Genomic DNA, 17,347 nt, shown 5'->3' on the forward strand with positions numbered 1-17,347 from the left:
TAACCTGCATGTCTTTGGACTGTGGGGGAAACCGGAGCACCCGGAGGAAACCCACGCGGACACGGAGAGAACATGCAAACTCCGCACAGAAAGGCCCTCGCCAGCCACGGGGCTCGAACCCGGACCTTCTTGCTATGAGGCGACAGCGCTAACCACTACACCACCGTGCCGCCCCATGTCTTAATACTATAATAATAATTTATTTCAAGTAATTACTTTAGCAGTGAATGGGGCCAGTTATTTATTTATTAACTACGTAGTTAGCTAAGCCAACTACAATAAAATTAGCTAACTAAAGTAGAATATGTCGACAGCTCGGTAGCTAATAGTAATTACTTGTAACTTTCTGACAAGTAATCTACACACTCTCAAGGTAACCTAAACATCATCAATTTTTTTCTAAGGTAATGTTAGAACAATTGAAAAACATTACTTCCATGTATGAGATGGGCAAAGGGCGCTGTGCTGAGCTGTGAAATGTCTGACACAAGCACAATTCACAGTTCCCACCAAACGCTGGAGTAAATGCATGCGGGTCGTTTCTGACCCATGTGTGTAAACTTGATGTAGAATTACAAAAGCTGTGCTTGTTCATAACTTAAGAAAGGAAAAATAAAAATGATGATTTGTGCTAAACAAAAACAAGATATTTACTGCATATTTGGAAAAGTAAATGACAAAATGAATTTATTTCAAAAGTATATCATAGAAACTCTCAGCCATACATGAAATAACCTGGAAAATGAATGCAGGTCATTTTTGAGCCATGTTGTGCATTAGAAGGGTAGTGATACAAAAAGGGGTTTTATTCAAAAAGTAAGAAAGGAAAAAATAAAACAAGGATGTATGATGATCAAAAACAAGTTAATTGAGGAATACCTTGAATACTGAATGATGGAATTAATTTATTGCAAAGATATAGAAGACAAAATCTCAGCCGGGTCACTTTTGACCCATGTTTTGCATCAAAGGGTTAACTGAAGTTTCTAGCTATTGTATCCCACTTTTTCTGACATAGTGTACTGAAACATAGGAATAATTATATCCTCCTGGGAACCAAGAAAAAAATGTGTCTCTCAATTTCTCTTTTGTTGTGATTTCCTTACTAGGAATTTCCCAGCAACCCTCCTAGTCACATGATATATCATTGGAAAGTCCAGGATGTACAGTACTCTTTACAAGACACCAGGATTCAAGTGAATAGCTTGAAAGAGTAAGAGGGTGTGCACGTAAAACAAATGTCAACTACAGAGGACACAAGTCCATGGGTTGGTTCTCAGGAGGATATGTATAGTTCTGGGATCATTAGTTGACCATCAAAAGCCCTTGAAACATCAATGGTTAAAGCCTAAGCGCAGTTCTGCAGAAGGAAGATATGTGTAGTTTCTAAATCCGAGCAGACAGTAGCATCACTAGTATTGCCAACACACATCTGTAAAGCAACATAGGCTGTACAGCATCAGCAGAGGCTGTCAGCATAAACTGCACTCGGGACCAGGAGCCATTGTTAGGAAGGGGATGGATGGCAAGGGTGTTACACATTAAATTATACACATCCACTGATCTGATCGGCCCTGCTCGGAAATTCTTCTTGAAGGCTGAAATGCAGAGATGAGACAAGGCATTAATATACAGTACAGTGCAGTTCAGATTGGACGTACAGTATAAGGATGGGTGATATGACAACTTACAAAAATATGGTATACATTAGTACATTGTACAATTTCATATTTAGACACTTTAAACTCACTGGAAGATAAGAAAAATATATATATATATGTAAAATCCAGCTAGGCCCTCTCCATATCACATGAAGGCTGTGACTTAATCTCATCTCATCTCATTATCTCTAGCCGCTTTATCCTGTTCTACAGGGTCGCAGGCGAGCTGGAGCCTATCCCAGCTGACTACGGGCGAAAGGCGGGGTACACCCTGGACAAGTCGCCAGGTCATCACAGGGCTGACACATAGACACAGACAACCATTCACACTCACATTCACACCTACGGTCAATTTAGAGTCACCAGTTAACCTAACCTGCATGTCTTTGGACTGTGGGGGAAACCGGAGCACCCGGAGGAAACCCACACGGAAACGGGGAGAACATGCAAACTCCACACAGAAAGGCCCTCGCCGGCCCCGGGGCTCGAACCCAGGACCTTCTTGCTGTGAGGCGACAGCGCTAACCACTACACCACCGTGCCGCCCCGGCTGTGACTTAATAACATTACAATTTCCCTTCATTGGAACTAAGAGGCCCAAACATGTTCAGAATGCAAGGTTCATGAAGATATGGTTTGCCAAGACTGGTGTGGAAGAATTTAAGTGGCCTGCACAAAGCCCTGACCTCAACCCCGCTGGGATCAAACCCAGAACCTTCTTGCAGTAAGGCAACAGTGCTAACCACTACACCACCATGCCGCCCCCACATAAGCCATGTTTCTTTGGTTTTCTATTAAGAATATCTTTAAGCACTCGTAGTGTGTATGAACATGCTTGTAGCAGATAAATGAAGAACTGGGATAATGTCTAGTGTACTGGGATAATGTCTAGTACTGTGTATGTATCATAATAATATATATTTTTGCCATATCACCCACCTCTCGTAGAACATACATAACATTTTATATGGTGTTTACCTGGTCCCTGAGCCAGAAAAAAGCCCCTCATGTCTAGGAACTCATTGTCATAGCCGTGCCAACCATACTGCCAGCCCTGAGGCTCTCCTGTACCATTCTGCCAGAAAGGCAGATTAGTTTTGTTCTGCAAGCAGAATCGGGTGAGATTAGTGACCTAGGTTCAGTCCTTCACAGCAAAGAAAGAGGTTTGCTCTGTACAGAAATTATTAGATATTGCTTATAGGAAACTTGAGGACTATTCTGTACTGAAAACTGAAAAATCAATGTCGGTAAAACCTAGACTTAAAGAACATTTTCAGTATAAGTGATGATTCACTCCTAAATGGTCTTTATAATCTAGGTAGAATACTAAAACCTTCATTGCATGTTTTTTGCATGTTATATATATAATTTTTTGACAATAAATATTAAATGATAACTAAATAAACCACTATTTTCCTCAGAAAGATATGATTAAATGCATTTTCCATTTTTCCATTACGTACACTACCGTTCAAAAGTTTGGGGTCACCCAGACAATTTTGTGTTTTCCATGAAAAGTCACACTTTTATTTACCACCATAAGTTGTAAAATGAATAGAAAATATAGTCAAGACATTTTTCTGGCCATTTTGAGCATTTAATCGACCCCACAAATGTGATGCTCCAGAAACTCAATCTGCTCAAAGGAAGGTCAGTTTTATAGCTTCTCTAAAGAGCTCAACTGTTTTCAGCTGTGCTAACATGATTGTACAAGGGTTTTCTAATCATCCATTAGCCTTCTGAGGCAATGAGCAAACACATTGCACCATTAGAACACTGGAGTGAGAGTTGCTGGAAATGGGCCTCTATACACCTATGGAGATATTGCACCAAAAACCAGACATTTGCAGCTAGAATAGTCATTTAGCACATTAGCAATGTATAGAGTGGATTTCTGATTAGTTTAAAGTGATCTTCATTGAAAAGAACAGTGCTTTTCTTTCAAAAATAAGGACATTTCAAAGTGACCCCAAACTTTTGAACGATAGTGTACATTTTCTTCAACAAATAAAATGAGACAAAAATGTCAGAAACAGTTCGTTCTGCACAATGGAGGAGAAGGTAGATAATTATTTTTAAGAATGAACACAAAACTCAGGAAATTGTTCATTTGTGTTTTGGAAACTTAGGAAGTTTCCAAAGTTTCTTAAATTTGTGAAAATTGGGAGAATTATGGGGGGGGGGGGGGAGAGAGACAAAATCTTAATTTGTTTTTATTGACTAAAACTGTTCAAATTGAAATGGCTGTTGATCATCAACAAAATCTAGCTTATAACTACCAGTAACAAGAACAACAACAAAACTGAATTTGAATTAGCTGTCAAAATTATTTCCATTGCCTCCATTCGGGTATATGCTATAATTTTCTCTTACTAGTTAGCCAAGTTTGCTTTGCCATTGCGAAACTAAAGAAGAAGCAAACTACAAACTATAAACACCAAAATTAAATGACAATTAAATGACTCTGTGGTAATGGAAAAAAAATTGGAGCATTTTATTTTTCCATGAACAATTAATTTTATGACATTGAGACTAGAGGCTAACCTCAACGATGAACCATCCAGGGTCAGCAACAAGTGTTAATGGTGAGACAAATTTTCCATTCTTATAGTGATAGCGATCTGGGATCTCATGTGTCCGATACACCTTCATGTTTTTTGCTGCCTGCAGTGCTGTGTATATCTGAAAAAAGGTTATAGAAAGGTATTTTTCTATATACAGTACATTATTATATGGTTATTGCCAGTAAAATTATTAAAATTCATCATAACACAAATGCTCAGAGCATTTGAACGAAAACATTTTAATACCAAATACAGTGCCTTGCATTAAATATTCACCCCATTGGACTTTTCCATGTTTTGTAGTGTTACAACTTGGAACCAGAATGGACTTAAAGCTAGGGTAGGCAACGCTGGAGAAACCACCAAGAGTATGCTAGATTTTGAAAGTATCCAACCGAAAAATTCCACCCTCTCCCTTCAGGTCTCCCTCCAAAGCCACTCCTCCAAAACACATGAACACGCACTGCCTGACTACTACTGGAGTCCACAAGAGAGAGGATCAGGGAGAGGAGCACAGCACATTGTTGTCATATCCAACGACCTCATGTCTCACACCTAATATTATAATACTGAATGTAACCAATGAGCATAGCCATTATTAGTATAAACAGCTGTTTACTATGTCACTAGCTTTAGCAATATGTCTGTCTGGACTTGTAGAACCCTTCAGTCACGTGCAATGAGTGCACGGGCAGAATGCACACAGGTAGGAAAATAAATACAACCCCAGTTCCAAAAATGCTGGGACACTGTGTACAACATACAGTGGTGCTTGAAAGTTTGTGAACCCTTTAGAATTTTCTATATTTTTGCATAAATATGACCTAAAACATCATCAGATTTTCACACAAGTCCTAAAAGTAGATAAAGAGAACCCAGTTAAACAAATGAGACAAAAATATTATACTTGGTCACGTATTTATTGAAGAAAATGATCCAATATTACATATCTGTGAGTGGAAAAAGTATGTGAACCTCTAGGATTAGCAGTTCATTTGAAGGTGAAATTAGAGCCAGGTGTTTTCAATCAATGGGATGACAATCAGGTGTGAGTGGGCACCCTGTTTTATTTAAAGAACAGGGATCTATCAAAGTCTGATCTTCACAACACGTTTGTGGAAGTGTATCATGGCACGAACAACGGAGATTTCTGAGGACCTCAGAAAAAGCGTTGTTGATGCTCATCAGGCTGGAAAAGGTTACAAAACCATCTCTGAAGAGTTTGGACTCCACCAATCCACAGTCAGACAGATTGTATACAAACGGAGGAAATTCAAGACCATTGTTACCCTCCCCAGGAGTGGTCGACCAACAAAGATCTCTCCAAGAGCAAGGCGTGTAATAGTCGGCGAGGTCATAAAGGACCCCAGGGTAACTTCTAAGCAACTGAAGGCCTCTCTCACATTGGCTAATGTTAATGTTCATGAGTCCACCATCAGAAGAACACTGAACAACAATGGTATGCATGGCAGGGTTGCAAGGAGAAAGCCACTGCTCTCCAAAAACAACATTGCTGCTCATCTGCAGTTTGCTAAAGATCACGTGGACAACACAGAAGGCTATTGGAAAAATATTTTGTGGATGGATGAGACCAAAATAGAACTTTTTGGTTTAAATGAAAAGCGTTGTGGTAAGAGAAAGGAAAACACTGCATTCCAGAATAAGAACCTTATCTCATCTGTGAAACATGGTGGTGGTAGTATTCTGGTTTGGGTCTGTTTTGCTGCATCTGGGCCAGGACGGCTTGCCATCATTGATGGAACGATGAATTCTGAATTATACCAGCGAATTCTAAAGGAAAATGTCAGGACATCTGTCCATGAACTGACTCTCAAGAGAAGGTGGGTCATGCAGCAAGACAACGACCCTAAGCACACAAGTCATTCTACCAAAGAATGGTTAAAGAAGAATAAAGTTAATGTTTTGGAATGGTCAAGTCAAAGTCCTGACCTTAATCCAATCGAAATGTTGTGGAAGGACCTGAAGCGAGCAGTTCATGTGAGGAAACCCACCAACATCCCAGACTTGAAGCTGTTCTGTACGGAGGAATGGGCTAAAATTACTCCAAGCCGGTGTGCAGGACTGATCAACAGTTACCGGAAACGTTTAGTTGTAGTTATTGCTGCACAAGGGGGTCACACTAGATACTGAAAGCAAAGGTTCACATACTGTACTTTTGCCACTCACAGATATGTCATATTGGATCATTTTCTTCAATAAATAAATGACCAAGTATAATATTTTTGTCTCATTTGTTTAACTGGGTTCTCTTTATCTACTTTTAGGACTTGTGTGAAAATCTGATGATGTTTTAGGTCATATTTATGCAGAAATATAGAAAATGCTAAAGGGTTCACAAACTTTCAAGCACCACTGTAAATAAAAACAGAAGATTTCCAAATAATGGAAACCTGAAATTTCATTGAAAATACTGTAGTACAAAGACAACATATCAAATGTTGAAACTGAGAATTTTTTTTTTAGAAAAATGCATGCTCATTTTGAATTTGATGTCAGCAACACGTTTCAGAAAAGTTGGGACAGTGGAAATAAGAGACTGAAAATGTTGTGTCATGCTAAAAAAAAAAAAAACTAATTTGGTTAATTGGCAACAGATCAGACAGACAGGCAGGCCATCCATTCACTTCATTTGGACCAAATGAAATGATTGGACAGGCTTTTTACAGCCCTGTGACTTCCACAGATTAGGATTTTTTTGTCTCTGCATTTGACTTGTTCATTGCTCTTGGGATGTAAAGTGAATTGCAAGAAATAGTACAATAAAATGCTTTTAGTTTGCATAATTATTCCTAAATTAAAAAAAAAAACTAAATTAGTTCTGGTGCCAGCAGAAAACACTTAATTAGCTGAATGGCATTCAACTGTGTGTAGTTAAAGTGTCATGTCAGTCCTGTGCGCCTTGGCACGTGCACTTTAAGGCGCGCCTCAGGCTGTGCGCATGCCGAGTGGGATACAGTGCGCGCATCTGTCTCTAATCAATGAACTATGTTTGGGCTATTTAAGGACTGCGCCGATGAAAGGATGACGTGAAGTATTATGCCACGTCTCGTGTGCCTTACTGAGCCTTGTTTCCTGTTCCTGTTCAAGTCCTGGTTTCTCAACTCCTGTTTCTCTCCTCTGATCTTGTCCTAGTCTTGCCTCTGATATCCTGTTCGCGCCTTGGTTGACCTCCTGCCTGTTTCCTCGTTTTGAGTTCGCCTGTTGATTTGGACTGTTTGCCTGTTGTGTGCGTTTCACGCACTTTATGTTAAGATCGCACTGTATATTGTTATTGAACACATCTGGACTTACATCCACCACACTCGCACACACCTGACATGTCACATGATCTCAATTTAAATAAACCCATTCCTGGAAGGCCCAGGGTCATGCCTAAACAAACAATATCATTAAAACTAAGAAGAAATTTAAACTGTAAATCTAAAATCAGGGTTTTTATGAAAAACAAAAAACAGTGAGCATCTTGAGGAGCAAAAGCCATAACCGCCCTGAACTTGGATATGCTCTGACTTTATAGTCTATTTATTTTACTAATTTATAATGTGCAGTACTTTATAAGGTGACTCTCTATGCAATACTTTTATAATGTGCAATACCTCACTCCATAATGTGAAATGCAACACATTCACCTCAGGACTGTGCACCTTACACACAGCACATACACCTCAGGACTGTGCACCTTACACACAGCACATACACCTCAGGACTGTGCACCTTACACACAGCACATACACCTCAGGACTGTGCACCTTACACACAGCACATACACCTCAGGACTGTGCACCTTACACACAACACATACACCTCAGGACTGTGCACCTTACACACAATACATACACCTCAGGACTGTGCACCTTACACACAGCACATACACCTCAGGACTGTGCACCTTACACACAGCACATACACCTCAGGACTGTGCACCTTACACACAGCACATTCACCTCAGGACTGTGCACCTTACACACAGCACATACACCTCAGGACTGTGCACCTTACACACAGCACATTCACCTCAGGACTGTGCACCTTACACACAACACATACACCTCAGGACTGTGCACCTTACACACAGCACATACACCTCAGGACTGTGCACCTTACACACAACACATTCACCACAGGACTGTGCACCTTACACACAACACATTCACCTCAGGACTGTGCACCTTACACAGAGCACATATACCTCAGGACTGTGCACCTTACACACAACACATTCACCTCAGGACTGTGCACCTTACACACAGCACATATACCTCAGGACTGTGCACCTTACACACAGCACATACACCTCAGGACTGTGCACCTTACACACAACACATTCACCTCAGGACTGTGCACCTTACACACAGCACATATACCTCAGGACTGTGCACCTTACACACAGCACATACACCTCAGGACTGTGCACCTTACACACAGGACATACACCTCAGGACTGTGCACCTTACACACAGCACATATACCTCAGGACTCTGCACCTTACACACAGCACATACACCTCAGGACTGTGCACCTTACACACAGCACATACACCTCAGGACTGTGCACCTTACACACAGCACATACACCTCAGGACACTGTGCACCTTACACACAACACATTCACCTCAGGACTGTGCACCTTACACACAGCACATATACCTCAGGACTGTGCACCTTACACACAGCACATACACCTCAGGACTGTGCACCTTACACACAGCACATACACCTCAGGACTGTGCACCTTACACACACAGCACATACACCTCAGGACTGTGCACCTTACACACAACACATTCACCTCAGGACTGTGCACCTTACACACAGCACATATACCTCAGGACTGTGCACCTTACACACAGCACATTCACCTCAGGACTGTGCACCTTACACACAGCACATACACCTCAGGACTGTGCACCTTATACACAGCACATACACCTCAGGACTGTGCACCTTACACACAGCACATACACCTCAAGTCTGTGCACCTTACACACAGCACATACACCTCAGGACTGTGCACCTTACACACAGCACATTCACCTCAGGACTGTGCACCTTACACACAACACATACACCCCAGGACTGTGCACCTTACACACAACACATACACCTCAGGACTGTGCACCTTACACACAACACATTCACCTCAGGACTGTGCACCTTACACACAGCACATACACCTCAGGACTGTGCACCTTACACACAGCACATACACCTCAGGACTGTGCACCTTACACACAGCACATACACCTCAGGACTGTGCACCTTACACACAACACATTCACCTCAGGACTGTGCACCTTACACACAACACATATACCTTAGGACTGTGCACCTTACACACAGCACATACACCTCAGGACTGTGCACCTTACACACAGCACATATACCTCAGGACTGTGCACCTTACACACAGCACATACACCTCAGGACTGTGCACCTTACACACAGCACATACACCTCAGGACACTGTGCACCTTACACACAACACATTCACCTCAGGACTGTGCACCTTACACACAGCACATATACCTCAGGACTGTGCACCTTACACACAGCACATACACCTCAGGACTGTGCACCTTACACACACAGCACATACACCTCAGGACTGTGCACCTTACACACAACACATTCACCTCAGGACTGTGCACCTTACACACAGCACATATACCTCAGGACTGTGCACCTTACACACAGCACATTCACCTCAGGACTGTGCACCTTACACACAACACATTCACCTCAGGACTGTGCACCTTACACACAGCACATACACCTCAGGACTGTGCACCTTACACACAACACATACACCTCAGGACTGTGCACCTTACACACAACACATTCACCTCAGGACTGTGCACCTTACACACAGCACATACACCTCAGGACTGTGCACCTTACACACAGCACATACACCTCAGGACTGTGCACCTTACACACAGCACATACACCTCAGGACTGTGCACCTTACACACAACACATTCACCTCAGGACTGTGCACCTTACACACAACACATATACCTTAGGACTGTGCACCTTACACACAGCACATACACCTCAGGACTGTGCACCTTACACACAGCACATATACCTCAGGACTGTGCACCTTACACACAGCACATACACCTCAGGACTGTGCACCTTACACACAGCACATACACCTCAGGACACTGTGCACCTTACACACAACACATTCACCTCAGGACTGTGCACCTTACACACAGCACATATACCTCAGGACTGTGCACCTTACACACAGCACATACACCTCAGGACTGTGCACCTTACACACACAGCACATACACCTCAGGACTGTGCACCTTACACACAACACATTCACCTCAGGACTGTGCACCTTACACACAACACATTCACCTCAGGACTGTGCACCTTACACACAGCACATATACCTCAGGACTGTGCACCTTACACACAGCACATTCACCTCAGGACTGTGCACCTTACACACAACACATTCACCTCAGGACTGTGCACCTTACACACAGCACATACACCTCAGGACTGTGCACCTTACACACAACACATACACCTCAGGACTGTGCACCTTACACACAACACATTCACCTCAGGACTGTGCACCTTACACACAGCACATACACCTCAGGACTGTGCACCTTACACACAGCACATACACCTCAGGACTGTGCACCTTACACACAGCACATACACCTCAGGACTGTGCACCTTACACACAGCACATACACCTCAGGACTGTGCACCTTACACACAGCACATACACCTCAGGACTGTGCACCTTACACAAAACACATTCACCTCAGGACTGTGCACCTTACACACAGCACATACACCTCAGGACTGTGCACCTTACACACAGCACATATACCTCAGGACTGTGCACCTTAGACACAGCACATACACCTCAGGACTGTGCACCTTACACACAGCACATATACCTCAAGTCTGTGCACCTTACCTTACCTTGCAATACTACATAATGTGTAATATTTTATTACACATTATTTTATTAATGTGACTCTCTCGTGCAATAATTTATAATGTGACTGTCTCTGTGCAATACGTTATATGTGCAATACCTCACTCCATAATGTGTAACACAGCACATACACCTCAGGACTGTGCACCTTACCCCCTTTTTTTCTCCCCCTTCCTCTCTCTCTCTCTCTCTCTCTCTCTCTCGCTCTCTCTCTCTCTCCACGCTGTTTGCCCTGTTATTGGAGATGCTTTAAATCTCATTGTGCATGTGTATAGTGACAATAAAGGCATTCTATTCTATTCTAAAATAGATTTCAGTATATAAGGCACCTCTGTGATTCTGCTTAGAGAAGACCGTCCACTATAAAAGTCAGTAACTGATTAAGGAAGGCATTAGTGAGAGAAGTAACCAAGAGCCAAGGTCCACAGCTCAGTTCGGGAAAAGGCCAACAGTAGCCTGGACACTCAATTAAGCTGAATTTTATGAAAGAGTGATGAGAAAAACAACAAAGCCATATGAGTTTGCCAAAAGACATGTTCGAGACTAATCAAATATGTGGACGAAGAATCTCTGGTCTGATGAGACCAAAATTGAATTTTGTTGGCCTTGGCACCAAGCATTATGTTTGGTAAATTATGTTCACCCTGAGAACACTATCCCCACAGTGAAGCATGGTCGCGGGAGCTCCATTTGTCAGGATGCTTTTCTACAGCAGGGATTGGGAAACCGTTCAGGGTTAAGGGCAAGATAAATGGAGCCAAATACTGTGCAGGCCAATTCCAGAAGAAAACATGTTCCAGTCTGCAAGACATTTGAGACTAGGGTGGATGTTCACCTTATAATACGACAATGACCCTAAGCATACTCCCAAAGCTACATTGGAGTGGTTTGAAACATAGAACCTACATCAAATGGTAAAAATACCAATTTACTCAATTTCAATAACACATTGTAACATTACAAAATGTGGAAATGTGGAGTAAAGGCCTGGTCCCACAGCACCGATAACTATAACGATAACTATAAATAAATTGGTCTCCTGCAGTTTATGTAGTTGGTGGTCACACCAGACCAATAACGATAGCTACAGCCCAGGCCTGGGTTTATCAGTAGTGGTGAGATTGCTTCTGGAGCGATTTTTCCAGGCCTGGACCTGATCCAATAAAACATCTGACCAGTCAGGTAATTGTTTACGTGACATCGTCTGAGCATATGCCATTTTCCCGGGCATCTTTGTATGTCCTTGTTGCATCATGAAATCACGGAATACAGATTCACGGAAAATAAAAAATATAATACAAAGCACGGATCTTTTATTCACGGATATGTGATATTTTCCGTGAAATATCAATAGTAAATGAATAAAGTAAACATATAAATGCAGGTAAGATATTTTAATTATGAACTTCGGCAGTCAAAACATTTAACCGTTTTAGACTTCTTGATTTTATTTTTACCCATGATGCATCATCTGTATGAAATTGGTAACCGATCTATAATATACTGAAATGTCCATGACCAATCTGTAAATTATTAGCATCCGTGATGCATCTGTATTAAAATCTGTAACCAGCCCGTATTTTCTATCCTTTTTTCTTATATTTCTGTAGTCCGTGACCTATCTGTATTTTGTCAACCACCGGAGTATATGCATGGGTTGTTTTGAAGTCCAAGCTGTACAGTATGACCCGGAATAATGTGCTACTACTTGAAACAAACTTCCATGACTATTCCTAAATGGCATGCATTTATTTACCTGAGTGGCAGGACCAAGCGATATTATAGTTGGGATTATACTCGCTGTGGTGTGACTGCTCCAGACTGGAACTAAATTCAGGTATATGTCGGTACGGTATAGTCATAGTTGTAGTTATAAGTATAGTTATAGGTGTTGTGGGACCGGGCCCTTAGAGAAGTGTCTCTGCAAGAACTTCTGATACTGTTAACACACATTTATTGATTACTAGGCATAACCTATAACAAGCATAGAACAAAGACAAGGCACACTTGCCATTTGTACAATATCTGTTTGCTTGAGTTGTAATACAACTACTACAGTAAGCTTACCTCATCAAGCATTCCTGGTTTAGGCCACAGATTGACAACTGGGCCCCTGTCCATCATCTTTATAATATTGGACATGCTTATGTAAGCCTCCAGTTCAATAACCCTTTCCATCCACTTGATGTCAGTCATCCCATGATCAGAGAACATGATGACATTCAAATCTTCTTCCAAGTCTTTCTCCTGAAATTCACAGCTGCAATCTCAGACGTATTCGATATACAGTAGTGCTTGAAAGTTTGTGAACCCTTTAGAATTTTCTATATTTCTGCATAAATATGACGTTAAACATCATCAGATTTTCACACAAGTCCTAAAAGTAGATAAAGAGAACCCAGTTAAACAAATGAGACAAAATTATTACACTTGGTCATTTATTTCATCTCATCTCATTATCTGTAGCCGCTTTATCCTTCTACAGGGTCGCAGGCAAGCTGGAGCCTATCCCAGCTGACTACGGGCGAAAGGCGGGGTACACCCTGGACAAGTCGCCAGGTCATCACAGGGCTGACACATAGACACAGACAACCATTCACACTCACATTCACACCTACGCTCAATTTAGAGTCACCAGTTAACCTAACCTGCATGTCTTTGGACTGTGGGGGAAACCGGAGCACCCGGAGGAAACCCACGCGGACACGGGGAGAACATGCAAACTCCACACAGAAAGGCCCTCGCCGGCCCCGGGGCTCGAACCCAGGACCTTCTTGCTGTGAGGCGACAGCGCTAACCACTACACCACCGTGCCGCCCTGGTCATTTATTTATTGAAGAAAATGATCCAATATGACATATCTGTGAGTGGCAAAAGTATGTGAACCTTTGCTTTCAGTATCTGGTGTGACCCCCTTGTGCAGCAATAACTACAACTAAACGTTTCCGGTAACTGTTGATCAGTCCTGCACACCGGCTTGGAGGAATTTTAGCCCATTCCTCCGTACAGAACAGCTTCAACTCTGGGATGTTGGTGGGTTTCCTCACATGAACTGCTTGCTTCAGGTCCTTCCACAACATTTCGTTTGGATTAAGGTCAGGACTTTAACTTGGCCATTCCAAAACATTAACTTTATTCTTCTTTAACCATTCTTTGGTAGAACAACTTGTGTGCTTAGGGTCGTTGTCTTGCTGCATGACCCACCTTCTCTTGAGATTCAGTTCATGGACAGATGTCCTGACATTTTCCTCTAGAATTCGCTGGTATGATTCAGAATTCATTGTTGCATCAATGATGACAAGCCGTCCTGGCCCAGATGCAGCAAAACAGGCTCAAACCATGATACCGGTACTACCACCACCATGTTTGACAGATGGGATAAGGTTCTTATTCTGGAATGCAGTGTTTTCCTTTCTCCAAACATAACGCTTCTCATTTAAACCAAAAAGTTCTATTTTGGTCTCATCCGTCCACAAAACATTTTTCCAATAGCCTCTTGGCTTGTCCCCGTGATCTTTAACAAACTGCAGACGAGCAGCAATGTTCTATTTGGAGGGCAGTGGCTTTCTCCTTGCAACCCTGCCATGCACACCCTTGTTGTTCAGTGTTCTCCTGATGGTGGACTCATGAACATTAACATTAGCCAATGTGAGAGAGGCCTTCAGTTGCTTAGAAGTTACCCTGGGGTCCTTTGTGACCTCGCCAACTATTACACGCCTTGCTCTTGGAGTGATCTTTGTTGGTCGACCACTCCTAGGGAGGGTAACAATGGTCTTGAATTTCCTCCATTTGTACACAATCTGTCTGACTGTGGATTGGTGGAATCCAAACTCTTTAGAGATGGTTTTGTAACCTTTTTCAGCCTGATGAGCATCAACAACACTTTTTCTGAGGTCCTCAGAAATCTCCTTTGTTCGTACCATGATACACTTTCACAAACGTGTTGTGAAGATCAGACTTTGATAGATCCCTGTTCTTTAAATAAAACAGGGTGCCCACTCACACCTGATTGTCATCCCATTGACTGAAAACATCTGACTCTAATTTCACCTTCAAATTAACTGCTAATCCTAGAGGTTCACATACTTTTTCCACTCACAGATATGTAATATTGGATCATTTTCCTCAATAAATAAATGACCAAGTATAATATTTTTGTCTCATTTGTTTAACTGGGTGCTCTTCATCTACCTTTAGGACTTGTGTGAAAATCTGATCATGTTTTAGGTCATATTTATGCAGAAATATAGAAAATTCTAAAGGGTTCACAAACTTTTATTTACAGCCCCGCTGTAAATAATTAATCTGTGCTAGTGTATATATAAACAACTGCACAGAATTTTGTCTATTTCAATACACATGCATTTACTCTCCTACTTCACTTTACATGTCTTACACAGACCTTGATCTTCCGGTTTAAAGTCTGGAATGCCGTATCCAGTGTGCGGACAGCAGCCCGCACCTGCTGTGATCCAGGACCAAAATGGTGCCCTTCCACATCGATGTTCTCATAATACACAGCTACCATATCTGCCATATTGTTCCTCACGAGAACAAATCACAGAAAATACACACCAAATATTTATTTAATCACTATTCAATAGTTATTACAAATGGATAACAAGTAAATAGAATAAGCAGTATAGACATCAGAATGAACATTCATGGGAGTGTTTCCCAAAAGTTTCTTAATGCTAAGTAGTTTGTGAACTTCATCTTATCAATTTTCTTTAATTAGGCTAATACGCCTTTCCAGAAAACCTTCTTCAGTAAAGTAGTGCGTAAAGTAATTTGTACCTAATGCATTCATTATTTGCTAAGTATATCTTTATTCTTTACTGAGTTACTGTTATTAGGAAACACAGCCCAGCATGTTATTACAATACGCTGTATTACACTGCATTGTTAATACAGTATGTAATGATGTGTTCATATAGCTTTTGACTTAAATTACACTTAAAGTGATGGTTTGGTGGTGTTCATTTTTGGCTTGAGATGTCTGTAAGACTTACTTTAGCACATTGAGACCATTCTCTATGGCATCATTTAGATTCGTCACAGAGGGACTGCTAACATATTTCTCACAGAATGTGGGCTTTACACCAAGAATCTCCACTTCACAACCTGCTCATAAACGATTTACATTTTAATACAAAATCATTTACAGTTCATTGGATAACAATATACAACATAATTGGCATTTATATTGACAAGCAGATTTTACAGTCCTGATATTATATACTTAAAATGCAAGTTATAAAAAAGCACATTAAGGAATGCAGTTATAGTACAATAATCCACAATGGGATGTGGTCCCATTTAAAAAAAATATGTATTTTTGTATTAATATATATCAGGCTTGTAGTACTCGAGTCCAGGACTCGAACTCGAATCCGACTTGTGCCCTAATTGTAAGGACTCGTGACTTGACTTGGACTTGAGCACTGATGACTCGGACTTGGACTCGGCCTTGCATTCGGACTCGTAAATTCGAGATGAAGACTCGGATTTTTTCTTTATTTTTTGTAACATGCCATAATAATTTGGCATAAGATATTTTTATCTACATTAATTTTTGCACTAATTTCGTGCAAGAGTGTCACACCTATGCGCCTTGGCACTTGCATCAGATAGACTCTCGGGCGCGCTCTGGACAGCGTGCACACGACAAGCGGACTCTTGCACACACGCCATAAATGACTCGCACCTGCACAGGATTAATGCGCAAGCAGCACGTCTATATAAAAACTGTGAAAATGCATTTACTTTGCGAAGTATTGAGTTGCGTTGCTGACACGTTACCGAACCTTATTTCCTTGTTTGGTTTCCTGATCCCTGATTTCCTGTTTTATCTCATCTCATCTCATTATCTCTAGCCGCTTTATCCTGTCCTACAGGGTCGCAGGCAAGCTGGAACCTATCCCAGCTGACTACGGGCGAAAGGCGGGGTACACCCTGGACAAGTCGCCAGGTCATCACAGGGTTGACACATAGACACAGACAACCATTCACACTCACATTCACACCTACGGTCAATTTAGAGTCACCAGTTAACCTAACCTACATGTCTTTGGACTGTGGGGGAAACCGGAGCACCCGGAGGAAACCCAAGCGGACACGGGGAGAACA

General features: G+C 41.8%; 1 protein-coding gene across 1 annotated transcript in view; it reads right to left on the reverse strand.

Moving 5' to 3' along the window:
- Window positions 1-784: 784 nt before the first annotated feature.
- The window catches only part of enpp6 (ectonucleotide pyrophosphatase/phosphodiesterase 6), a 35,257-nt gene continuing 18,694 nt past the window's right edge, over window positions 785-17,347 (reverse strand). Inside the window, exons 3-8 of the mRNA XM_060926965.1 lie at window positions 16,231-16,342; window positions 15,621-15,762; window positions 13,286-13,465; window positions 4,206-4,343; window positions 2,640-2,763; window positions 785-1,598 (exon numbers count right to left, since the gene is read on the reverse strand). Coding sequence (XP_060782948.1) covers window positions 1,387-1,598; window positions 2,640-2,763; window positions 4,206-4,343; window positions 13,286-13,465; window positions 15,621-15,762; window positions 16,231-16,342 — 908 coding nt within the window. The 3' untranslated portion in view covers window positions 785-1,386. The remainder of the gene's footprint in view (window positions 1,599-2,639; window positions 2,764-4,205; window positions 4,344-13,285; window positions 13,466-15,620; window positions 15,763-16,230; window positions 16,343-17,347) is intronic.

The sequence above is a fragment of the Neoarius graeffei genome, chromosome 8 (assembly GCF_027579695.1).
Source record: "Neoarius graeffei isolate fNeoGra1 chromosome 8, fNeoGra1.pri, whole genome shotgun sequence".
Taxonomy (NCBI): Eukaryota; Metazoa; Chordata; class Actinopteri; order Siluriformes; family Ariidae; genus Neoarius; species Neoarius graeffei.